Source organism: Copadichromis virginalis, linkage group LG20, assembly GCF_057382275.1.
Source record: "Copadichromis virginalis isolate Kocher_CV1m ecotype Utaka linkage group LG20, C_Virginalis_male_GT1.1, whole genome shotgun sequence".
Lineage (NCBI taxonomy): Eukaryota > Metazoa > Chordata > Actinopteri > Cichliformes > Cichlidae > Copadichromis > Copadichromis virginalis.
In genome coordinates, this window is record NC_140637.1 from 15694223 (window position 1) to 15719692 (window position 25470).

Consider the following 25470-nt stretch of genomic DNA (forward strand, 5'->3'; position numbering starts at 1 on the left):
CCTTCCGTGTGGCCGGCCTCCGGACGTGCTCTGTCGCCACATCTGCCTTCCGTGTGGCCGGCCTCCGGACGTGCTCTGTCGCCATCACTGCCGCGCGTTCGGAATAGAATAGAATAGCTCTTTATTGTCATTGTTACAAAAACAATGGAAAGCAGTTTGGCATCTGTGTGTGTGTGTTAAGTACACAATAGCATAAGTATTTACACAATAACACAAACAAATTTACATTTACACAAGAAAGATATGTACAAGTTATACATACACCTGTATATATACAGATACATCCATGCATACATACATATATAAATATATACATACATATATGCATGCGTACTTTATATTTCCACATACACGCTTGCATATATATACACACACATCAGTGATATTGCATATTGAGTGTGTGTGTGTGTGTGGGGGGGGGGGGGGGGGGGTTGATATTGCACATTGTTGCAACTATATTAAATAGTGTTATAATAAATACAGTTTAATGCAACCAACATTCCTACCTCCTTAAAGTATACATAGAAATACAGTTTATAAATAGGGTCCATGGGTGTTGGCAGTGCAGTTATCCTCCAATCAGGGTTGAGGTAGGGCATGTTTGAAAGCTTGTGGGTAAAAACTTCTATTAAGTCTGTTTGTCTTCGTCTTGATGGACCTGTAGCGTTTACCAGAGGGAAGGGGGGGAAAAGTGAGTGTCCAGGGTGCGAGGGGTCCTTGATGATGATGCTGGCTTTTTGTTGAAGTCTGCCAGTATAAATGTCTTTGAGGGGGGTTTAGTGAGTTGCCCGCCCTGCTGCCCTCACCACCCGCTGCAGTTTCCTCTTGTGCCTCCGCCGTGCAGCAGTTCAACCAGAGAGTGCAGCAGTAAGTCAGGCTCTCGATGGTGGAGGGGTAGAAGTTTACTAGCAGTCTCTGGGGTAACAGCCTTTGTTGTGCTTTCCCTACCTGGTGGAAATGTTTGTGGACCAGGTAAGGTCAGCCGAGATGTGGACTCTGAGGAACTTAAAGCTTTCTACCCTTTCTACCTCCTCCCCACCAATGTAGAGGGTAGACCAATAAACCTCAGAGCTCTACTTAGGTTTGGAGGTCAAAAGCAGTTTTTGTATCACCATGCACTAATTTATTTCATTATATTAATACAGGTCCTGCTTTTTACTTTCATTCTTTGAATGCTTTTCTGAGCCTGTACGTTCACTTTTATTTGAGTCAATAGGTTCAATAAGTACTTTTACTTTTACCTGAGTATTTTTAACAAGTATCTGGTGTTCTATGTCAGTAAACAGTGTCTATACTTTTGCCACCTGCACTGATTTCATGATTTATTTCATGTATTTATGAAATGAACACTAAGAACTTGTTCTATTTAGTCCTAATTCAGACCAACACTAGCCACATGAAAACAACAATAAATCTACAGTATTCACATAATTCAGACTATGGATAGATTCACAGCTAAGTTTAAAACTTACCATGATCTCCATTGAGGTCCATCGTGATGTACCCCAGTACATGGACATGCCTTGGTTGATCACATAGGTCATTGCTCTTACTGTCTCTACCAAAACAAAAATATGTAAAGTTTCAACAACAAACTTTAAGATTGCTTTTTGAAAAAAACAGAGCAAACAAAGCTCAGGTAAGATGAAATAGTATTTATGCTTGTCCTTGTCTATATTTATTAAGGCCTAGGATTTAGTAAGCTGCTACATCAACCTACTGACATACCAGGCTAGATTGTTCACTTATCCAGCACTTATTCATATCAAATAGAAAATTATACTGGAGGCATTTTTCAGGATTCAGTATCTTGCGAAAGGACACTTTGACATGTAGACAAGTAGAGTACTGAGCCAACAACCATCCAATTCACTCTACCTCTGGAACCACAGCTGCCCAAGTATAAAATAGATCATTCTACTGGATAAACCCAGGTGGAGCAAAACAATTTTTCAAATTTCTCCTACCCACCTACGCCCCAAGGTATAAAGCAACATTCAATAAAATCACAAAGCTGTATCCTATCACAAGAACAATCAATCCATAGTCAGAAATGATGATGATAATAATAATAATAATAATAATAATATCTCCAAAAGTTGATTCTGTTCATCTGGACGTAGCGTTTCGTGGGAGAAACGTTTCGTCACTCATCCAAGTGACTTCTTCAGTCTCAGCTGACTGCAGGTTTCCCCAAATCTTATAAACAGTAAATTTGCATAATGACTGAAACGAGGCCACTGAAGGAACAATGGACTGGGAGATCAGTTCCTTAATCATAATTATGAAAATTCTCATGACCATTGATCAACAACCACTGACCAAAACCCACTGATCAAAGACCACTGATCAATGGCCATACCATCCACAGAGAGTTGGGGAATGGCTGCAATCACAGCATTGTAAGATGGCGAAAGATGTACCCTTAGGCCCCCTCCTCGATTCAGAGATGGTCTTTCCCTTTTCACGTAAATGAAAAGTTTCTGGCTTCGATCCTCAACTCGCTGGTGGGCAGCTCTGAACACCACATCCAGAACACCCTGGATTTTGTTGAGAAGGTGAGAGATGTCATTATGGAGGCAGATGAAACCATGGTCTCATACGACGTTACATCTCTCTTCACTTGCATCCCAGTCACAGAAGCGTTGGAGGATTACAGGATGACACCAACCTCAGCAACAGGACCACTCTCAGCATCGACCAAGTGTATTTGCTTTTGGAACTGTGTCTTCATTCCAAAACCAAAACCAGTAGAGTAGCATAATTGGGAGAAAACAGGCCAGATTTTGGCTTAAAATTTTATAGCTTGACCTTCCCATCACCATCCTGAGAAGAAGCTCAAAGGACAGTTAATTTCCTGATGAAGACCAACAGAACATCGTGGACTTGATAAGAATTTACAAGCAGCCAAAAGACAGTGCAACTGTTAACACTGAAACCAAACTGACGGGACCAGCAGCATGGAAGGAACCACGAGATGGAAACATGCACTGTAAATTACAGGCTGGGCAGTTGGACAGTGGGATAATGAGCTGTGGAAAGCACTGGACATTGATTGTCAGATTTGCCATGCTTGGAGTAATCTTGAAAGCGACGACTGAAAGGATCAACAGAGAAGAAGAAACCGCGTGATGAAACATGCACGGTGGACTGTGATATTTTGCCAGGCTGGAACTTAATCCAAAAGGAAAATACTGAAGAGAAACAGAGAGGAAACGGACTGTGTTTGCTGGAGAATTCAAGACAACAAAAGGACACTGAGAGAAGAGGACGGGGACCAGTGAGAGGTGAAGCCGGACGAGTTCGACTGTGAGAACACAGGGTATAATTGGACTGAAATTGAAGCCTGAACTCATGATGGTGTTTAGAGATGTCCACCAGAAAACTAAAGAGGTAAACAAAAAGAAGGTAAAATAAAGAGTGAAAACAACTGACAATTACATCAATGAATAGAAAACACACATACACAAAGTGTTACATGTGAAATTATTTCTGGAAAGAATCAGAAGTGAGATAGTTTTGAATTAAGAAATCAGTGAAAAGATGCATGAATTAAACCTGATTATAACATACAGAGGCAATGAAGAAAGCAGCTTACACTCACTGAACATTAACATACATAGGAAAAGCAATGAAGACCTGCTTACACTTATACACATAACATAAGTTGGTATTTCTGACCAGAGAGGGGGAAACGGGTAGTTTAAGTACTCATGATAATAATGAAAATGTCTTAGTTGTGTTTCTTCAGGGGCGAAACAGACCTGGATCAATTTTCCACGTGCAGCGGTCGGAAGAAAGTTATAGGTCAACATGACTGGATATGTCAAGGCAAGTTTCTGGTTGAATTGTTCACAGCGCCATGTCTCCATAAACCTGACAAGTGGGCCCTAACTTGTGTCTGAGGACCAGGAATGCTGTTAATAAGGTGGGAACTTAAAATTTGGGTTAGCAAATTTGGGAAAGAAAACTGACTGCTTAAGCGGCGAATTGTGCAGGAGTCTGAAACACTGCAAAAGCAACATATGCAAATTCACATACACAAGCAGAAAATGCATTAACCTTACAAGGACAAGCTCGTGGAGATTAATGCATAGACATTGATTAAACCTGGCTGAGAACACAAACATACGCAATGAAGAACAGCTTGCTATTTGTATGAGTGATAGAATGGTGTGAATGTTTAATAAAATACATTTGAGTTTGAAGTTGAGGAATAACTCAAAGAAGCTATATGACAAAGGGAGTGAGTTATGGAAAAAGAAAAAGTGATTAAAGTAGTTTTAAAAAAGTGACTTAGGAGTGCCCTGGTACTGAGTGATCAACACTAGTGATCACTGTAGAAAGAAATAAAATAATTTAATAAGTTGGTAATGTTTAAACATATGTTTCTTTTGTTACGGCAACTTCTTGAGATATGACTCAGTATGCAAATTAGCTGGAGTGAGTGGTGACGAAGGAGTTTCCTGTGTGTGTGACTGAGGCTTTCAGGAGAGGAAGCATAGCAGACAGAAGAGGAGTGCAGATTTGGATAGGAAATTTATAGTTTAGTGATTATATGTTGTTGTAAGGGGGTTATGTCTTATGTTGAATCTAAGTATGCTAAAGTGCATAAAGGGGGTGATTGTTGTGTGCAAATTGTGTGGTTTTAACAAGACTTTCGGTGTATTGAGGAGGTGAAATTATGTGGTGGCAATACTTGTGTGTTTAAGGTTTTTGAGGTTGTTGTGGTGATGGGTTGATTCTGTGAGTGAGGTTCGGGTTGTTGTTGTTTTTGTTTTTAATAGAGGGAGTTTTAGTAAACATGGACATGTCTAAGAGGGGCCTATTATTTTTGTAACAGTGCACTTAGAGAAAACCTGTCAGGTGATTTTGTTTGTGTTTTCATGAGCTAATAATCAGCTCTCTTTTTCTCATTTTTGTTCTAAGCAGGCCTGCAACAGTGAATAACAGCGCTGACAAATTCTCGGGAAGAGCAAATATAAGGTGGGCTTTCCAGATTACAACTGGCTGAGGAGAAAGCTACCTGTGGGGACCTGATGAGGTCGTAAGTCCCTGTCTAAAAGGATTGTAGCGAGTCAGTCCAGTCCAAAAGCATAAGAAATATTTTCCTATGGAAAATAGAACACATAAATGAGCTCATTTTGCTGAGGGTGGAGAATCTGATCACTTGCGCGGGAGGCTCCACTATTAGCAAAAAATATGGTGTGAATGCATGTGAGTGAATGTGTGACTGGATGAAGGTGGGGATGAATAAATGTGGACAAACAATTTGCTTTTACCAGAGAAAATTTCTGTTTTATTGACTGGGGTTAGATTATGGGATTATAGTATATTGTTGGGAGAATGCCAAATGCTAAAGGGGAAATGTTTTTTGATGTAACTCATGTTACCATTAATTGAAGAAACACATGACTGATAAACTCTTCTGTTTTAAGTTTATTTTTATGACATAGATTGAATCATGAGTGGGGAAAACTGAGTATTTTTAGTTTTGTGTCGAAATAAAGGGGGAATTTAATAATTTAATTGTTTAATAATTTAGGATCATTTTAGGACTTTTTGGGGTTTTTGATCATTTGGATATGGTAAAACTGAAACTGTTATTTTTATGTTAAGGTTAAAGGATTAAAGTGAACTGAATCCTGTTTAGTAGATACAATGCCAGTGTTTTTAAAGCTGTATACAAATCTTAAAGGGAAATTGTGGGACACGTTGACAAAAAGATATGCTTTGGGGAAAATTAGTGAGGGTTGTAGGAGTAGAACAGGTTTGATTTCTTTTTTGATTTCTAGAAGTAGTGGTTATAATGTAGGCTTACATACAGATATTACATAGATTTATTTTTAGGATAAAGGGGAGAGCTTATAAGTAGAAATGATTTTTTATACATATTGCATTTTGTGCCTTTAAAGGAGTTGTGGCTCAATTCGTCTCTTGAGGGTCACGAGCCTTTGGCTAGCGCTATGATTAGCCAATCTACTGTGAGGATGATATGAGTTATTGAAGGATTGCACACGCTTACAGACACAGAGTCCAGAAACACACATGACAGTATTGATTCCAGGCAAAAGGCCTCAAATTCATTTAGCTGAACTTAAAGACGGACCAAAGAGGAAGGAAAGCATATATTTTGGTTACGTCTGATAAACTAGAATTAGAAGGTATTGTTACATTAAAATGAGCAAAATGAAATAAAAAGGCTATACCAAAAACAGGTTATAACATAGGAAATGTGAGGTTTTAAAATGAAGTTAGTGTTAATACACAGGAGTGGTTTCTAGGCAGCATTTAGCTATGATGAAATGCATGCAGGAGTAATTGCTTATATGCTTAAACTTAATTGATTAAAGTGGTTGTTTTCTTTTGGATCTTTTAGTAGAATAGGCGTTTATAATGATTTTCTTGTTAAAAAGGTGACTTTAGATTAGAATAGAGGAACTTGCAGCAGCGACAGTTTGTGTACAGGATGTGATGATCAGATAAGGGAAAATAGAGCGAGCAACCGGACGTTTAAGAGTTTTAAAGTGATGAGTAACGCTGAAGAATATATATAAATACAAGTCAATAAGTTAAGAACATAATTAGGATCATGCTTTTGATTAAAGAGTCCCAAATAGGATAAGTTAGGGAGGTGCAGGAAAAGGTGTTTTGTTTCCTTTGCAGAAGATCTCTGGACTCAATAAGCAAACAGAAGAAGACACTCTGCCTGCTGGTTGCAGTTAGAAAAATATATGGAGTTCTTAAAATGCAAAAATGAAGATAAAAGGGACAACTTCCCCTCCCAAAAGTCAAAACTTTTTCCCAAGTACAACCCTGACTTCCTGAAGTATGGGTTTGTGAAGAGAGGAAACGCGGCGTACCCATGAGCCCAATGTGTGGAGTGTAGACTAATGCTATCCAACAAAGCACTGAAGTCTTCAAAATTAAAATGGCATCTCAAAACCAAACATCCCACGCTCTCAAGAAAGCCAGTGGAATATTTCAAGAGAAAAGAAAATGCAACTAAATTCAGTTTCATTTATTTAGCGCCAAATCATAACAACAATCACCTCAAGGCACTTTATATTGTAAGGACTGCAGATACAGAAACGGTCTGTTGTGTCACTCACTCACTGCTTTAAAAGCTAGCTACCTCAAATCCAGACTTGTGGCACAGAGTAAAAAGTCTTTCATTATAGCAGAGGAGCTGATTTTGCCTGCTGCTGTACAAATGTGTCGTAAGATGATCGGAGAGGCTGCTACAAAGAACCTATTGACCATCCCACTCTCAGACGACACTGTGAGCCACCATATCATGGACATGACCTTACCGAACGCGATGGAGGCGAATAGAGCGTCAGGTTTACACGTAAAGTAAATGGAAAAGCGCGATGACCCGCGATTGCGGCTCCCGTGAAAATTCGGAAGCAGATTTGCGTCGCGAAAACGCCCGAAAAGCGCGTCAGTCTAGCGCGTTTGGAGCGTTTGACTCGCGAAAAAAACCAAGCGCGTGAGTTTTTGTGTTGCATTTTGTGCATACGCGCGTTACGCGTCTACCGCTGGAGTTGGGAAAATCTGAACTCCAGCGTCAAATCGCGCCGCGACAACCAATCAGGAGCCTGGTGACGTGGCTGTTACTTACTAGGTCAAAGGGGCAGATCCAGCCAAAGCCCGTGCCCATTCTTCAATGGAGGGAAGGCTAATCAACGCTGTAGCAAACAACCCGGAGCCGTACGACACCAGCTGCTTTCTGTACCGAGACAGGAATATAAAGGACGAGCTTGGAGGAAGATATGTAAAGAGATCGGGCAACCTGGTAAGTTCATTCATTTCTCTTTTGAAAGTTTTCGCTGACCCGGGGAAGCCGCACAAAAGCTGGCAAGCTACCGCTATTTTCCCACTGACGTACAAATACCGTTCTGCTTTTATGCATGTTGTCATATAGGAATATACAGAGGTGTGGACTCGAGTCACATGACTTGGACTCGAGTCAGACTCGAGTCATTAATTTTATGACTTTAGACTTGACTTGAAAAAATGTTCTAAGACTTGTGACTTGACTTGGACTTTTACACCAATGACCTGGGACTTGAATTGGACTTGAACCGGTTTACTTGAAAAGACTTGATATTTCACCCCAAATATAAAATTTAACATGCATATTATATAGAGATTGAAAATGTGACGTCAAACCGCAAAGGATTCTGGGAACTCGTGGCAAGAGGTACTAGCGCACGCAGGCTTTCAATTGAAATCAGTCACACAGCGATAAAAAGAAACACAAAAATGTCAAGAAGCTGTTGTATTATTAACTGCAATAGCCGGTCGCATGACAGCCACGGGAAGCCGACAGGTAAAGAGATCGGTTGTTATCGGATCACGTCGTTGAAGAGAAATTTTTCGAGCCATGTTTCCAAAGTAACAAACAGGTAACGGATGGCCTGGATTGCAGCCATTCAAAGATCAAATATAACGTCCCAGAACACTCCAGCTCACAGGTTAGTCTGCTCCAAGCATTTCCACAAAGGCAAGTCTTCTGTTGTAGTTAATACGTCATTTTCATAACATAATTGGTGATACAGGTTACAAGCACGTCTGACGCTGAACAGAAATTGTAGCGCTATGCTCCTTTGTTTATTGTGCATAAATAGTGAATTGTCCTGACACAATATTGCGTTTCGCTTCTGTTATTATGGTACATTGACAAAAACACATACTTTTATTCACAGGATAAAACAGTTTTTTTGTATCACCAATTGCCCAGTACGATTACAGCATACAATATTATTGTCACTGCTACATTTCTGTGATGCTACCAGAAATCATTTCCACTACTAATTAATTACCATTGAGCTCAAAGGTTATATTAATAAACTGTTAACGAATGTGTATTTATGAAGACAATTTGTGAGACTGGTAAACTTATGATAGGTACGATGGTCTTTCGTTCTACACGGTGCGTTTCAAGGTCCTGCACCCATCCGTCGGTAAACTGTACCTGGGCTTGTTGCAGTGACCGGAAGTTACTAAACTTCATGAGTGTATGCACACACTCCAAGAAACGTATAATTATAAATATGCATATAAATATGCTACGATGAGATAGCTGACTTCATTTAACTAGCATATTGTCATGGTTCTGGGTCCGTTGGACCCAGTATTTTGAGTTCATTATGTTTTGGTACTTTTGCATCATGGATTTTCCTTTATGTTTCTCTGGTACTTGGTGTTTCAGTTATCTTGGTGTTTTTCTATATTATGATTTATGATCTGATGCTGTTGTGATTATGATTATCATTTAGTAGCCTTTGGTCAGTGTCAAGTCTGTCTCTGTCTAGTCTGTGTCTTAGTAAAGTGTGTTTTGTTTCCTGTTTTACTTTGAAGGTTCTTGTTCCTGTCTGATGTTAGTATGTGCAGCTTTGTTCCCCCTGTCTCGTTAGCCCTGATCTCTCCCAGCTGTGTCTCCCTCCTGTTGCCGATTTCCCCGTTACTACCCTGTGTATATAAGCCCTGTGTTTTCCCATGCTCAGTGTCGCGTGGTACCATCAGTTTATGCCTGTGTGTTCTTGGTCTCAGTGTTCCGTCCTCACTTCATGTTTGTTTTCCTGCCAGCAATAAAGCTGAGGTTTTTTGAGTTACATTCCATTTTCCGAGTCCTGCATTTGGATCCTCATCTCTGCCTGCCCGCACACAGAGCCCTGACAGAACGACGCGACCAGTAATGGATCCAGCGGACTCACCGTGGAAGCGCAGCTCCCGTTTTGACGGGACTCGGCTAGCGCTTGGAGGGCCTCCGTGCTGCCGTTCCTCGCTGGCAGCCTACCCTTCGGCCCACTCGTCTGCTTCCTCCCCGCAGACGCCCAGGTCTCGCAGAAAACGCTCCAGCCGGTCCCGGGAGGATTACTACGAGCCTGCAAGCAATCAGCTCACGCCTGCACAAGCCTTTTACAAGATGTTAGGGATTATTATCGTGCCACCTGACTCACCCAGCATTTCCACATCACAGCAGGAGCAGCCACAGCAGAGTCCTCCCTCGTCACATTCCGCCAGCGCCGCTCCCTCTTCAACAGGGAGGCAGCGAACACGCAGCCAGCACTCACAGCTCCAGCAGGAGCCTGGGATTCAGCTCAAACAACCGCCTAGGGTGAGTGACAGAGTCTCCCTTCATTCGCCTTTTTTGTCAAGGGATAGACAGACTGTTTCCCCCAAAGCTGCGAACGCCAGCTACATGAACACTACAGCTCATGTTTCTCCGGTTCGGGAAAATAAAAGTTTTCGTTTTAAGAATGACTATTTTCCCATTGGTTCAGAAGACTGTGCGCCTGATGTTTTTTCAGATCCAGGAGTTAAGACTGTTCCGTCTGGATCTGTTTATTCTGGAGCTATGTTTATTCAGTCAGCTGCCCATCCGCTTTCAGCTCAGTCCCCTGCTCAGCAGCCGTCTGTAGCTCAGTCTCCAGTGTCCCCTGCTCAGCAGCCGTCTGTAGCTCAGTCTCCAGTGTCCCCTGCTCGGCAGCCACCTGTAGCTCAGTCTCCAGTGTCCCCTGCTCGGCAGCCACCTGTAGCTCAGTCGCCAGTGTCACCTGCTCGGAAGCCGCCTGTAGCCCAGTCACCAACTCCACCACCACCACTTTCGCCTCAAGCTCAGTTAGCCGCCCGGCCTCAAGCTCAGTTAGCCGCCCGGCCTCAAGCTCAGTTAGCCGCCCGGCCTCAAGCTCAGTTAGCCGCCCGGCCTCAAGCTCAGTCTCCAATTCCACCACCGTCGTCATCCCAACCATTGTTTCAGTCACCCTCAGTTCAGCCTCCTGTTCAGCAGCCGCTAGCCCTGCACCCTGTGTCACTTGCTACCCCGGTACAACAAGCTCAGTCAAATCAATCTAAAAGGAACTGTGTTTCATCAGTTTGTTCTAAGCAGAGCAACAAACCTCATGATAATGTAATCATTCCTAAAAAGCTGGCCAGTTCAGAGACTGTGACGCGCTCCAGGGCCTCCCCAGAGACTGAGTTTCAGCCCTCAGCCTACTCTGGACCCCTGGAGGCTAGGAACCCAGCTGAGGACTGCACCCGGCTGTCACTGCCTGAGCAGAGTCAATGCTCTGGGCGGCTGAAGTCTGCTATGTGTTTGCCAGAGGCCCGTGCGCCTGCTGGTCCTGTTCTGTCCCTGCCAGAGGCCCGTGCGCCTGCTGGTTTTGTCCTGTGTGTTCCAGGGGCCCCTGTGCCCACTGGTCCTGAGACTGTTCTCGCTGGAGGGCCCGAGGAGCCCGTCCAGCCTCCTTCCTCGTCAGCTGGGGGGCCCGAGGAGCCCGTCCAGCCACCAGCTGCTCCACCAGCAGCCTCATCCACGCTTGCAGCAGCAGTTTCATCCATGCCGGCGCCTGCTGCAGCGCCTCCGTCTCCAGCTTCCACGCCGCCGCTAGCTGCAGCCTCCGTGTCTTCATCCACGCCAGCTGCAGCCTCCGTGTCTTCATCCACGCCAGCTGCAGCAGCCTCCGTGTCTTCATCCACGCCAGCTGCAGCAGCCTCCGTGTCTTCATCCACGCCAGCTGCAGCAGCCTCCGTGTCTTCATCCACGCCAGCTGCAGCCTCCGTGTCTCCACCCATGCCGTCGCCTGGCTCGGCTTCGGCTTCAGCATCACCCACGCCTGGTCCGGCTCCGGCTTCAGCATCACCCACGCCTGGTCCGGCTCCGGCTTCAGCATCACCCACGCCGGCTCCGGCTTCATCTTCGCCTGGTCCGGCTCCGGCTTCATCTTCGCCTGGTCCGGCTCCGGCTTCAGCTTCATTTGCTTCGCCGGGTCCGGCTTCGGCCTCAGCTTCATTTGCTTCGCTGGGTCCGGCTTCGGCTTTATTTGCTTCGCTGGGTCCAGCCTCCGCATCCGCTTCAGCGTCGTCTGGTCCAGCCTCCGCATCCGCTTCAGCGTCGTCTGGTCCAGCTCCCGCGTCCTCATCCTCGTCTGGTCCAGCTCCCGCATCACCAGCTTCGTTTGGCCCAGCCTCTGCCTCATCTGATCCAACCTCCGCTTCGCCTGGGGCTGCAGGGGCCACGCAGCCTTCGGGTCCCCTCCTACCGCCTCCACATTGTCGGTCATCTGCCAGGCCGCTTGTTGGGCATCATCCGGACTTCTGTTTCCGCCACTGCCTTCCGCGTGGCCGGCCTCCAGGCTTGCATTCCCGCCGCTGTTGCCGTCCGCACGGTCGGCCCCCAGAACTGCTTCCTCGCCGCCGTTGCCGTCCGCACGGTCGGCCCCCAGAACTGCTTCCTCGCCGCCGTTGCCGTCCGCACGGTCGGCCCCCAGAACTGCTTCCTCGCCGCCGTTGCCGTCCGCACGGTCGGCCTCCAGAAGAGTTTGCCCGCCGTCGCCGTGTGCACGGTCTGCCTCCAGAACTGTTCGCACGTCGCCACCGTTGCCGTGTGCACGGTCGGCCCCCTGGACTTTTTGTAGACTCTTGGTGAGCTCTGGTTTCGTTTTGTTTTTGATATGCTTTCCTGCGTTTTTTGGACTCTGGTGCTCCTTGTTTTTTTGCTTGGGCTCTGTCCCTCCATCCTGGACCCCCTCCGCCCGCCCTGGCCTGGTGCTTTGTTGTGCTTTTTTTTTGTTTGGGGCTGTTGGGAGTCAGCCCTTAGAGGGGGGGTACTGTCACGGTTCTGGGTCCGTTGGACCCAGTATTTTGAGTTCATTATGTTTTGGTACTTTTGCATCATGGATTTTCCTTTATGTTTCTCTGGTACTTGGTGTTTCAGTTATCTTGGTGTTTTTCTATATTATGATTTATGATCTGATGCTGTTGTGATTATGATTATCATTTAGTAGCCTTTGGTCAGTGTCAAGTCTGTCTCTGTCTAGTCTGTGTCTTAGTAAAGTGTGTTTTGTTTCCTGTTTTACTTTGAAGGTTCTTGTTCCTGTCTGATGTTAGTATGTGCAGCTTTGTTCCCCCTGTCTCGTTAGCCCTGATCTCTCCCAGCTGTGTCTCCCTCCTGTTGCCGATTTCCCCGTCACTACCCTGTGTATATAAGCCCTGTGTTTTCCCATGCTCAGTGTCGCGTGGTACCATCAGTTTATGCCTGTGTGTTCTTGGTCTCAGTGTTCCGTCCTCACTTCATGTTTGTTTTCCTGCCAGCAATAAAGCTGAGGTTTTTTGAGTTACATTCCATTTTCCGAGTCCTGCATTTGGATCCTCATCTCTGCCTGCCCGCACACAGAGCCCTGACACAAATGTTGTCCAGGCTACGTTGGTGATGCAGTTTTTTTTAATGTGTATGATATTTTTGTCATGCGCTTTTAAAGCCGGTCCTACAACCGCATCCAAGAATAACATGCAGCTTATCTCAGAACTGTCGGTGAAAATTATTCTTGGAGCTAGGTTTAATTGAGCTGCATTTTAAAGAGGTGCAATTTCACAATTTGTGTATATTTTCTAAGTTCACTATTTTGTCATGTGTTGAGAAAAACACAGATTTAAAAATTACATGGTCTAATATTTACATTTAGCATATAACTGCAACATGCTTTTTTTCGGTTTTTTTTTTTTTTTTAAAGATTCGAAAGGACTTGAAATTCAAAATTTCAGACTTGTGACTTTACTCGGACTTTTACACCAGTGACTTGAGACTCGACTCTGACTTGCCTGACATTACTTGAGACTTGACTTGAGACTTGAGGATAAAGACTTGAGACTTACTTGAGACTTGCAAAACAATGACTTGGTCCCACCTCTGGGAATATATTTTGTTTATTAATAAACAGCACACAGTGGTCCCGCTGTTCATCCGTCACTGCTTCGCTTTTTCGCTGATTTTCTTTTTCTTTTCTTTTTTTGCACCGTACAGCATTGCATTCTGCAGCCTGATTGACAAATCTCCTCCGTGTCGTGTCTCCTGCGCTTGCCAAATTTATCATGTTTGGTTTTGATAACTATCACGTCCAATAGAAAAAACAGCACAAAAATACCCATAACTATGAGCCTCATTCGGAAATAGACACCTGCACGGCGAGGGAAAAAGGCGCACGAAAGTGGCAGGCAGATGAAGACAAACCGCGGCATAAAAATACTTTTACGTTTTGCAATCTACAGAGGTTCGCACTTTGAGAATCAATTGTGAGAACTGTGACCAATGTTCATGTGTGTGGGGAAAACAGTGTATAAAGTGCGTGACCAGGGGCTAGTTATTCTGAGAACCCCTGCTGCAATAAATGAGGGACCACTGTATACACTTTCTCTATGATTATTGTATTCAACCTGTTAACATTTAATACTGTATTGATAGAGCCAACTGATTCTGCAGCAGAGCAGTTGCTTCTCCTGGCTCCCTGAGCTCCTGCTGCTGCACCACAGGTATGTACAGCAAGCACTGATACCTTTTTAGTCGGTGGGATTCCCTTGTGATCACCTTTACTAAATATCTACAACCAATCTGATTATATCCTGTTTTTGTTTTTCAATGTTGAAATTAAAATCTAGTAGCAGCCTTCTCATTTCTTTGTGTTTTGTGCTGTTTTACAGGCCCACAGAGGGGGACGGGTCCCAGGACGGTCCATCGGCGGTGGAGCTGGCCATCCTGGAGTCCCTGAAGAGGCCACACCAGTCTCCAATGGAGCATTTCCTCCTCAGCCTTGTTCCTGCTCTGGAGAGCAGCTGGTCCTTTTTATTCCTGTCTCTCTGTAAATTCTTATATTTTATATATTTATGTTTAATGTTTTTCTGTTTGAGAATTCTAATATTATTTCAAATAAATTTTTATAATGACTAATGTCTCAGTTCTACTACACAGCAAATGTTGGCACACGACTTGACACATGTAGAATTTATTTCATATTATACTAATGACAAAATATACTAATACAGTGGGATGCAAAAGTTTGGGCAACCTTGTTAATAGACATTATTTTCCTGTATAAATCGTTGGTTGTTACAATAAAAAATGTCAGTTAAATATATCATACAGGAGACACACAGTGATATTTGAGAAGTGAAAAGAAGTTTACTGGATTTACAAAAAGTGTGCAATAATTGTTTAAACAAAATCAAGCAGGTGCATAAATTTGCGCACGACAAAAAAGAAATGAAATAAATATTTAGTGTATATCAATGTGTGTCTCCTATATGATATATGGGGTGCCTTTGTCTGGACGTGCTTCCCATCCAGAGCTGCACAGCACACAGGGAAGTTCCAGCGCTCCTGGAATCCCTCTGTGATGGACCGCCAGTCTCCAGGTGATGGCACAGCCATGAAGTCGTCCACTAGACAGTCCCAGATGGCCGTCGCTACCTGGGGAGTGATCTGGGTCACCGTGGACACACCGACTCTGTAACTGAATGCTTGGTCCTGAAGGAGTCCCCGGTGACAAGGAACCTGGACAAAATTGTTCAAAATTAGTATTATGTGTACTGCAGTTACAAAATACATTATTCAAATTCCAAAATACTTTTGTGATGTCAGATTTAAATCACAAAACTTAAAACTTACATAAAACATTTTGTAATTATAAGGATAATTACAAAATGTTTATTAGATAATATCTAAAACAGTTGTGTTTTGTTTTAACTTTAACATATCATAATTTGATTGGTAGCAACTTTTACAACTACAGTGTGCCAATCACTCATAATTCCTAAACATGTCAATCAGGTAGGAATGAAGTAAGACATTAATAGAAATAAAGAGTTGTATGTTGACATGTAGCCCTTTCCTTGCTTAAATCATTAATATTTTTGAAAAATTAATCTGTGATAAGACATAGCTTATCAAGATAGAACCATGTAACTAAAGATGAACCAAACTGTTCAGTTTTATCTAACTCTGTTTTAATAAAGGCTGGTGACCCCTGTTATAGAGTCTGACAGCTGCAGGGATTATATACAAATATTCAACTATCCCAGAATTAAACCAGGTCTAAATAAAAAGGAGTGAGTATCACCACAAAGGTTAACTCAGTGGTCCTAATGCTACAGTTTGATATCAGCAAACACCGAGTGCATACATTGATAGGACACCACAGCCATGCTATCATTGCAAACACTGATAACAGCATAAATCGAATTAAATCAGCACTTGATGAGACCTTCTGAGTCGTCTCCGTACCACAGTTCGCTATCAGTAAACACCGACGGCATTCATTGATAGCATAGCACATCCATGTTAGCAGTCTATAAACGATAGTTTAGCATATTAGCACAGGTATCAATAAAGGACTACCGTATTAAACACTTTTACTGACCTCAGGCAGACGGACAGGCGCTCTGCAGGTGGGATTGAGCGCCTGTAGTTGGTGTCTAGGCGGGCGATGCTTGGACCAACGCGGGACAGCAGGTCCTCAAACTGGGCGAGGGAAAGTAAATAGAGAAGGGAGACTCTCTCTTCAAACGCTAGCTCGACAGCTGCCATCTAGCAAACATACCGGTCTGGCACAACTTCCTCTCACATCCCTCCCACATTTCCGGTTCACACGCGTCAAAATATGCAATTTTGAGGCGCGATTGGATTTTTCTTGGACACGCATAGAGGTGCGAATGTGCACGCGTCAAATTAGGGGCGTTTGGGGCGTTTTGTTCGCATCCATCGCGTTCGGTGTGAACACACCGTTAGACATACAGCATTAGCTTCTGGAAAGAATAAAAAGTAGTCAATTTTTCAATTTTTTTCTCAATTTTTCCGAATGGTGCATTGCTGTTGGGAGTTTCTTCCTTATCGCTGGGAGAGCTGTTTTTTTGAGAGCTACCAACACGAGCTACGGCTCAGGAATGTTTCCGCTGCATTGACAACTACTTCTCTAACAATGACCTGGACTGGCAGAACTGTGGTGGGCTGTCAGTAATGGTGCAGCTTCAATGACTGGCAGGCATCATGGCATCACAAGGCAGATTGGATTCGGGAGACAGACACTATCTCTACTTTTAAGATTAGGCTTAAAACTTTCCTTTTTGCTAAAGCATATAGTTAGGGCTGGACCAGGTGGCCCTGAATCCTCCCTTAGTTATTCTGTGATAGACGTAGGCTGCTGGGGATTCCCATGATGCATTGACTTTTTCCTTTCCAGTCACCTTTCTCACTCACTATGTATTAATAGACCTCTCTGCATTGAATCATATCTGTTATTAATCTATGTCTGCATGTTTTTATCCTGTTTTCCTTCTCTCACCCCAACCGGTCGCAGCAGATGGCCGCCCCTCCCTGAGCCTGGTTCTGCCGGAGGTTTCTTCCTGTTAAAAGGGAGTGTTTCCTTCCCACTGTCACCAAAGTGCTTGCTCATAGGGGGTCATATTATTGTTGGGTTTGTCTCTGTATCTACTGTACAATATGAAGCGTCTTGAGGCGACCTTTGTTGTGATTTGGCACTATATAAATAAAATTGAATTGAATTGAATAGATTCTTGATATTGCACCAGAAGCTAAATGGACCCACTGTTTTCTCCACCGTGAAAGTAGGGCTGGGTATCGTCACTGATTTCTAGAATGGATTCAATTCCGATTCATATGGTCCCAAATTGATTTGATCCACGATTCGATTCAATTCTATTTGAATCAGGGAAATTTTGCCTCAGACAGTCAGAAGTATTATAATTCTAATCACGCATCAGTACATTTCCATATTTTTATATCTATAAAAAGAAAGCTAACACTTGCAAGACTTTATCAAAGGTGTAAGCATCACAGCAGATGCCTTTGTGTCAAAGTAACTGAGGATAAAACACAGAAAAACATGAAGGAAATTTTCCTGGCCTGGGATTTTATAGCAGATAACCTTAAAAATATTCTGCAGTAGATCAAAAACGAAATAAAAACCATTAGTCAACATATGAACATTACCTGATGCTGCTGAAGTGCTGCAGATCAAAGTCACAGAGGTTTTATTAGAGACACAGCTAAGCGTTTTGCAATTTTGCATAATTTTAAAAAGTTTGAATTTGTTCAGTAGCCTATTGAACAGCAGAAATGAGGCTTTCTTTTGGAAGTAAGTGAAAGGAAAAAAACAGCGGCCGACAGCGCTGTAAACAACTTGTGCGTAATAAGAAAGCGAATAATACAGAAAAAAGAGATTTTAGACGGGAAACTGTTCTTGAAGTACAGAGAGAGAGAGAGAGAGAGAGAGAGAGCTCTGCAAGAAGTGTGGTTTTTATCGTGGTGAAAGCAACACAGCAAAAGTAAAAGGGAATTGATGATGATATTTATGTGAAGCGTAGTTTGGATCTTCTTTTGCTGCTGGTTCAGTCAATATTGTTTGGAGAGAGATAAAACCTGCAGCTTCAGAATCTAGTGCCAAAAGGATGTAAACACATAGCGCGGACCCGCCGAAACATCAGAATCAGTGAGCTGTTGGCTTTCAGCCCCGACCCTGTCCGTGCCGTCGGGACAGAAAGGCGACATCTCACTGATTCTGATCCGTCGGCAGGTCCGCGTTTTGTGTTAACGTCTTTGTGCAGAATCCGTGTCTGCTCTCATTTACTGTTTTAGCTGTTTGGTGGTTGTTAAAATTTTGTGAGGTTTAACCTGAGATTCTGGCGTTTCGGGCAAAATAAATTTATATAAAAAAAACGATTCAGGATTTTAATGAATCGATATCATGTTATCCAAGCTAGAATTGATTTTAATCGATAAATCGATAATCAAAACCCACCCCTCGTAAAAGCCTTGCAGCAAAAAAGAAGATGTCACCAGAGTTGCATGAGGTGACGGATGAATTTTCTGTGGATCCCACTGAAAATTATGGAATTCCAGCTTCAGGAAGTTCCCACTGACAGCACTTTAAAGTTCCATTGGGGCGAACTAAACCTGGGCTCCTTCTGGATTGCTGTCTTAAAGAAGTACCTATGTCTGACACTGAGAGCTCATAAAACTTGTTTTTCCATTCACAACTACATATCTGTGTGAATCAAAATTTTTCATTGTGGCCACAACCAAGATCAAAGCCCGGAGCAGACTCAGAGTAACACTAGAAGGTACTCTGAGCTTCACCCAGACTAGATCTGATCGTTAGTGATGTGCGGATCGATCCTGAAATATTGATTCCTCTGATACCAATCATTTATGTTCTAGAATTGATTCTCACATTAAAATATCGATATTTTAGTAATTTAGGGTAAATTTGTAGTTTATCATTAACAGGAACACAGTGGAAAGAAACTATAACATTCAGATTGTCTACATTCAAAGGAACTACTCCTTCTTCCGCCTTTCATAGTCATGTGCGAAATACGGCTGTATAAAAGTCTCGCAGCCCCTTAGCGTGCACACTCACAACAATGGCTGAGCGTAATTGGAGTCATGTGCGGACGTATTTTACCTCCACAAACAGCTGAGACGTAGTTTGCAATACATGTGGCAAAAAAGTGAGGTGTTGTGGCCCTACTTGCCAACCTTGAGACCTCAGAATTAGAGAGACGTTCAAAATACATTTTACAGTGTTTATTTATCGGGTAAAATATGTTAAATGTCACCGTTATTATTGGCCGACCCGGAAACAGCGCGGGTGTCCAAATTCAGAGGCTGCTTCCACCTGATGACCCGGCCTTCGCGGTCTAAAGAAAGCCGGGTAGTACGTCACAAGCTCCCTCGGTGGAGTGAAACTCTGCCGTCTGCTCCTTGCTATCTAAAATATAACAGGGCGCTGACGTAAACTCTCGACCATCTCACACTTTTACGTTTAATTAGTTTTCTGTTTGACGTTTATTCAGCTGTGTGAAAACCTCGGAGGAACCCTCCTAAATGTATTAAATGTAATTTAATAAAGTTTAATTTAATTGAATCTAATCTAATAACGCAGCCAAACCGATTTACTCACGAACAAATAAAACACTGAAAAGGCCAAACAATAACATTTTGAAGTTATCAAAGTCAATGGTCAATGGTCAATGGTAACTTTATTGTCCCTGATGGGAAATTGATTCGCAGTATGTCAAAACAAACAACAAACATACAACCAACACATCACGTACACTCATTAAAAAAATACTATAATATAATATAAGCCTGATAAAACAACCTAGATATTCCATCGAAAAAAGTGCAATGTGCAATGGCAACAACACTTACAATTTAGTGTTTAGTGACTTATATATCATGTTTAACCCGAGTAATGAAAGACCACGGGGGTTTGAAAACGATGTGTCGATCGCCTCAGATATTTGAAGTTTACACAGCTACATTCTCACTTGAAAATATGTTAAAAGTTTTTTTGCGACCCAGAAAGAGAAATAAGAGTAATATTAAAACTAAGTAGCTGCCGCCATTGGTGGAAACTGGAATTGGCTGGGCCGCGCTATGAATTCTGCAACATGGTTTTTCAACTTTGTTGTCCAGGTGGAAAATCAGGAGAAATTTGGGAGAATGGTGGCTCCGGGAGATTTTCGGGGGGGGGGGACACTGAAATTCGGGATTCTCCTGGAAAAATCAGCAGGGTTGGCATGTATGGTTGTGGCAACATCACTAACCTTGTCAAACACCTCACAGTAAATCATATCACAGAATATGACGAGCGTATGTTGAGGCGAACTGAAGAGGAGGACAGGGACAGGTGCTGCTAGGGCGAGACAGACGTCTCTCACGGAGTTCTTTAGTGCTGCAGGCAGGCAAGGTGTTCAAAATGCGCACAACTTCCGTTTTTTTATTTCTATATGATGAACTCTGCATTATTAAGTGATAAGAACAAGTAATCTGATGTCCTGTAATCATTATGATGCTATAATTTGAGATACAATAAATAAAATTAGTTTTTGTACAAAGTATCGGTATCGGATCAGTATTGTCGATACCACCCTGAATATTACTTGGTATCGGAAAGGAAATCAGTGGTATCGCACATCACTACTTATCGTGTCTCAGAGGCAGGCTCAAATGTTTCTTTAGGAGGTGAATATTAAAGAGCAGTTACAGCTTGTCAAAAAATGGACTGTTGTGAATGTTTATTGTTGTTCATTTGTCTCAAATATAAAGAGTAACTTCTGGTTCTGCCAATGAAAAAAAGGTGTACTGCTGAAGCATCTTTTAGATTCACTCACAGATTATAAGGCTATAATTCATTTGCACTTTATTTACATTTTATAACAGTTTATTTATTCATTTACTTAGAAAATTATTTTGAATGTATTTATTTTATCAACACATTATTTATCCAATTTCTATTTTTGCCTTGTCTCTTTTAATGTATACTTCATTGATCCCCGTGGGTGAAGCACTGGCAGCCACTGGGCGCCCGGGGAGCAGTGTGTAGGGACGGTACCTTGCTCAAGGTAGCCAGTCAGTGGATTTGAACCCTTGACCTTCTGATCATGGGGCCACCACTCTACCTACCGAGCTATCCTTGACCCTATAAAACTGGAGATGCTGGGGATTGAACCCAGGACCTCATACATGCAAAGCATGCGCTCTATATCTGACCTTTGTAAGTGAATATCAAAAGAATGGTATAAAATGCTATATGGGCAAGCAGACAAACAATGATGACGTTTATTTAAATAAGGGCTATAACACTAGCCCTGTAGTGGGTAGGAGGATTAGTATCCACATACCTTCAATAGGTGTATTGGGATCTGGTCGATTCGCAAAAACGATGTCTACATACTCCAGCTGAAGCCTGTCAAGTGATGCTTTCAGACCTGTTTTATAAAGAGAAGTTTGTGTATATAAATGGTAAATGGCCTGTATTAGTATATTGCTTTACTTAGTCCCTATGAACCCCAAAGCGCTTTACACTACATCCAGTCATCCACCCATTCACACACTGGTGATGGCAAGCTACATTGTAGCCACAGCTGCCTTGGGGTGCACTGACAGAGGCGAGGCTGTCGGGCCCTCTGACCACCACCAGTAGGCAAAGGGTGAAGTGTCTTGCCCAAGGACACAATGACCGAGACTGTCGGAGCCAGGGCTCGAACCGGCAACCTTCCGATTACAAGACGAACTGCCAACTCTTGAGCCACGATCAATAGCCTGGTTGCAATGACATTTTTTAACTGTATGTTTAAGCTTGTAACAGACATTCATGCAATATAATGAAGTAAATGCAGAATAAACACAATGAATGTATGCTTAAATTCAAAGAGAATTTGAATAGTTTTCTTCAGGCTTTTAACACAGGTTCTCTCCTGTGAAATACAAAACCTATATACTGTACTAATAGGTAAGTATACACTCATATATAATATACAGGGTAGGCCATTTATATGGAAACACCGTAATAACATGGGAATGGTTGGTGATATTAAAGTCCTGTTTGTGGCACATTAGTATATGTGAGGGGGAAAACTTCTTAAGATGGGTGGTGACCATGGTGGCCATTTAGAAGTCGGCCATCTTGGACATAACTTTTGTTTTTTTCAATAGGAAGAGGGCCATGTGACACATCAAACTTATTGGTAATGTCACCAGAAAAACAATGGTGTGCTTGGTTTCAACATAACTTTATTCTTCCATGAGATATTTACAAGTTTCTCTTTGTTCACAGCCATTGACATGTCGAAGAGGATAAAATGTGAGGAGCGGATGGAAATTGTGTTGATATCTGGTGAACGCAGTAACTGGGTCATTGCAGCAGATTTCAATGCAAGCAGTGTTGGGTAAGTTATACATTTTTTTAAAGATGGAGACTCTACAGTATGCAGCAGTAGCATGTCTTCCACAATGTAGCCTGCAAACTTTTTCAAGCTCACCTTCAGACGCTTTCTGTGCTGCTGAAGTAAAATCAAGTTTTGCCTGCTTAGCTGGAGTTGCCGCGGTGTTATCCATGGATGATGAACAAGGATCACTCAGAAGTGTTCGTCTATGCTCTCATTTCAGAAAAGTGAAGAGACAGGAATATGTCAGTTTCATAAAACAGCCACACGCTTCAGCCGAGTCCGACATCTTCCGCTTTAGAATACAACTATGCAGCAAACTGGCGCGAAATGACGTGCACCTGCACTACAACGATGTTAAAGCGGCAGAGTTTACTTCTACGTTTAGAAGATAAATCATTGAAATTAAATAATGATATTCAGCAAGTTTAATTATGTTACAATGTAACACAAGTACATTGTAAGTAAACTGTAATTAAAATACCTAAAAATGAACAGTAATTAGTTACTCTACTTTTTCAGTGAAAAAGTAATTTAATTACAGTAACGCGTTACTTAGTAACGCATTACACCCAACACTGATGCAAGACACCCTACGAGACCACCCATCTTCCATGCTACAGTTAGCAAACTGCTTGCTAAGTTCCGTGAAACTGGTTCAGTGTTGGATTTGCCAAAATATGGACGCAAGAAAACTGTCACTAATGAAGAAACATCAGTGGCTGTCCTAGCGAGAGCCCACAGTGTAGCACTCGCCGCATGTCACTGGAGAGTGGCAATAGTCGAACATCCCTTCGGCGGATATTAGCTACTCACAAATGGCACACTTACAAACTCCAGCTACTGCAGCATCTCAACGAGGATGACCCAGATCGGCGCACAGAATTTGCAGAATGGGCAAAACAAAAATTGGAACAGGACCCTCAGTTCACACAGAATATTTTGTTGAGTGATGAGGCAAACGTTTATGTGAATGGTGAAGTTAACAAACAAAACCACCGCTATTGGTCTGACACTAACCCACATTGGATGGATCCCTCCAAGACTGTTGGAACAACAAAAGTGATGGTTTGGTGTGGTATATGGGGTACAATGATAGTGGGTCCATTCTTCATCAATGGAAACGTCAAGGCCATTGAAATTGCTACATGATGATGTGTTTCCCTCTTTATGCACTGAAGCTGGCACGCAGGCCCGGCCCTAACCAATCTGGCGCCCTAGGCAAGATTTTAGGTGGTGCCCCCCTACATCGGCAGTGTAGTGTATGTACTCACAAGAAACCGAATAGCTTTGTCTTTGACCTTTTTTTTTTTACTTAAAGAAAGCAAATTCACAATCAGAATAATTAACAAGATAAAAAAAAATATGAATAAATAAATGAATACAAAAAATAAAAAATGAATATATGAAATACAATAACACCGCTTGATGCTGCTGCATCACTGGTGGGTTGTGCTGCTGAAGTGGAGGCAGCAGCGGTAGATGTGGTAGATGGCCCAGGGGTGGGATTTAGAAACTTCAACAGTGCATCTGAAGAGAGGAGTATGTGACACCACTGAGTATTAAAGTCTAATAATAAAAACATAGGAATAAAATAGGATTCCAGGAATAAAATGAAAAACCAAAGAGATATATGTATGATGTTAACTGATATGCAAATTAGATTAGATTCAATTTATTGTCATCATTACAGTGAAATGCTGAATAGCAGAATGCAAAGTAACAGTATAATATCATATGAGAATGTTATGTTATGATTATCTTTGACCGAATCACAGCAGTGCTCATATTAAAAAACAGCATTCCCTCTCATGTGATATTGCTTAATTAACATTAATGATGTGCACTTTAACAACTAGGCTTACAACTATAATATATACAGGGGTGGAAAAGTGACTATTACCTGCAGGGTAAACGTTAGCTAACCAGAAGGCAATAACAATGTAAACAAAAAACACCTGCTTAAAAGATTAATACAAATGAGGAATGGTGGGAAAGGTGGGAGTGCTGTAATTACCTAACGTTACATTATTATTTTCCATAACAATTTAGCCCCCTCCACAATATTAACTGACGTTAAAACAGTTAACTAGCTATTTATTGATTAGCAATTAGCGAATCATGTAACATTAGCTTAATGCTAAAAATTTAGGTTACTATCACATTCAGACAAATAATTTCATGTAGGCTAACGCTACCTACCTCTGTCTTTTTCTCGTTTCTCCTCCTCTTCTTTTCTCTTTTTTCTTCCCTGGGCACCTGACAGTTTGGCCGTTTTGACATCTTGTGTTGATTTTTTGATGTGGTGACGTCCAAAAGGAACCATGATACGGGAAGGGAGGGGGCGCACCGTGCGGGGAGGGGGGGCGTAATGTTGTAACAAATAATATTTCTATTAAATAAGCTTTACTTTGCATTTTAATCAACGTGGGATTATTTTTTGTAATTAGAAATAATAGTACCAATTTTTTTTTTTCAACATTTGTGGCACTGGCGTGGCGCCCCCTGATGGACGGCGCCCTTAGCATTTGCCTATACGGCCTATGCCACGGGCCGGCCCTGCTGGCACGTTCCCTGAGTTTTTCCAGTAAGATGGTGCACCACAACATTATGGGTGCCAGGTCCGAGCATTCCTAGATGAACAGTTTCCTGGAAAGTGGATTGGTCGTCGTGGGCCAATTGAATGGCCTCCAAGGTCTCCCGATCTGACCCCCTTAGACATTTATCTTTGGGGTCATCTGAAGGCAATTGTCTATGGTGTGAAGATATGAGATGTGCAGCACCTGTTAGGAGCTGGTTGTGTGGTGTTTTTGTCTCTGTGTGTTTTTTGGTGCCTCCCTCTTTGTATAGGTAGGCGGGGCAGTGAGTCACTGAACCTGGCACACCTGTTACTCATCAGATGCATTCTTCAGAAATGTTCTTTAGGAGCTACCTGACAGA

At 42.6% G+C, this 25470-nt stretch overlaps 1 protein-coding gene and 1 long non-coding RNA gene across 3 annotated transcripts in view; one reads left to right on the top strand and one right to left on the bottom strand.

Moving 5' to 3' along the window:
• The window catches only part of LOC146684484 (voltage-gated potassium channel subunit beta-2-like), a 258771-nt gene that overhangs the window by 86844 nt on the left and 146457 nt on the right, over positions 1 to 25470 (bottom strand). Inside the window, exons 9-10 of the mRNA XM_085444737.1 lie at positions 21487 to 21573; positions 1473 to 1558 (exon numbers count right to left, since the gene is read on the bottom strand). Of these exons, the coding sequence (XP_085300863.1) occupies positions 1473 to 1558; positions 21487 to 21573 (173 nt within the window). The remainder of the gene's footprint in view (positions 1 to 1472; positions 1559 to 21486; positions 21574 to 25470) is intronic.
• Positions 1 to 25470, top strand: part of LOC146684485 (uncharacterized) — a 447043-nt gene that overhangs the window by 71463 nt on the left and 350110 nt on the right. The window lies entirely within an intron of this gene.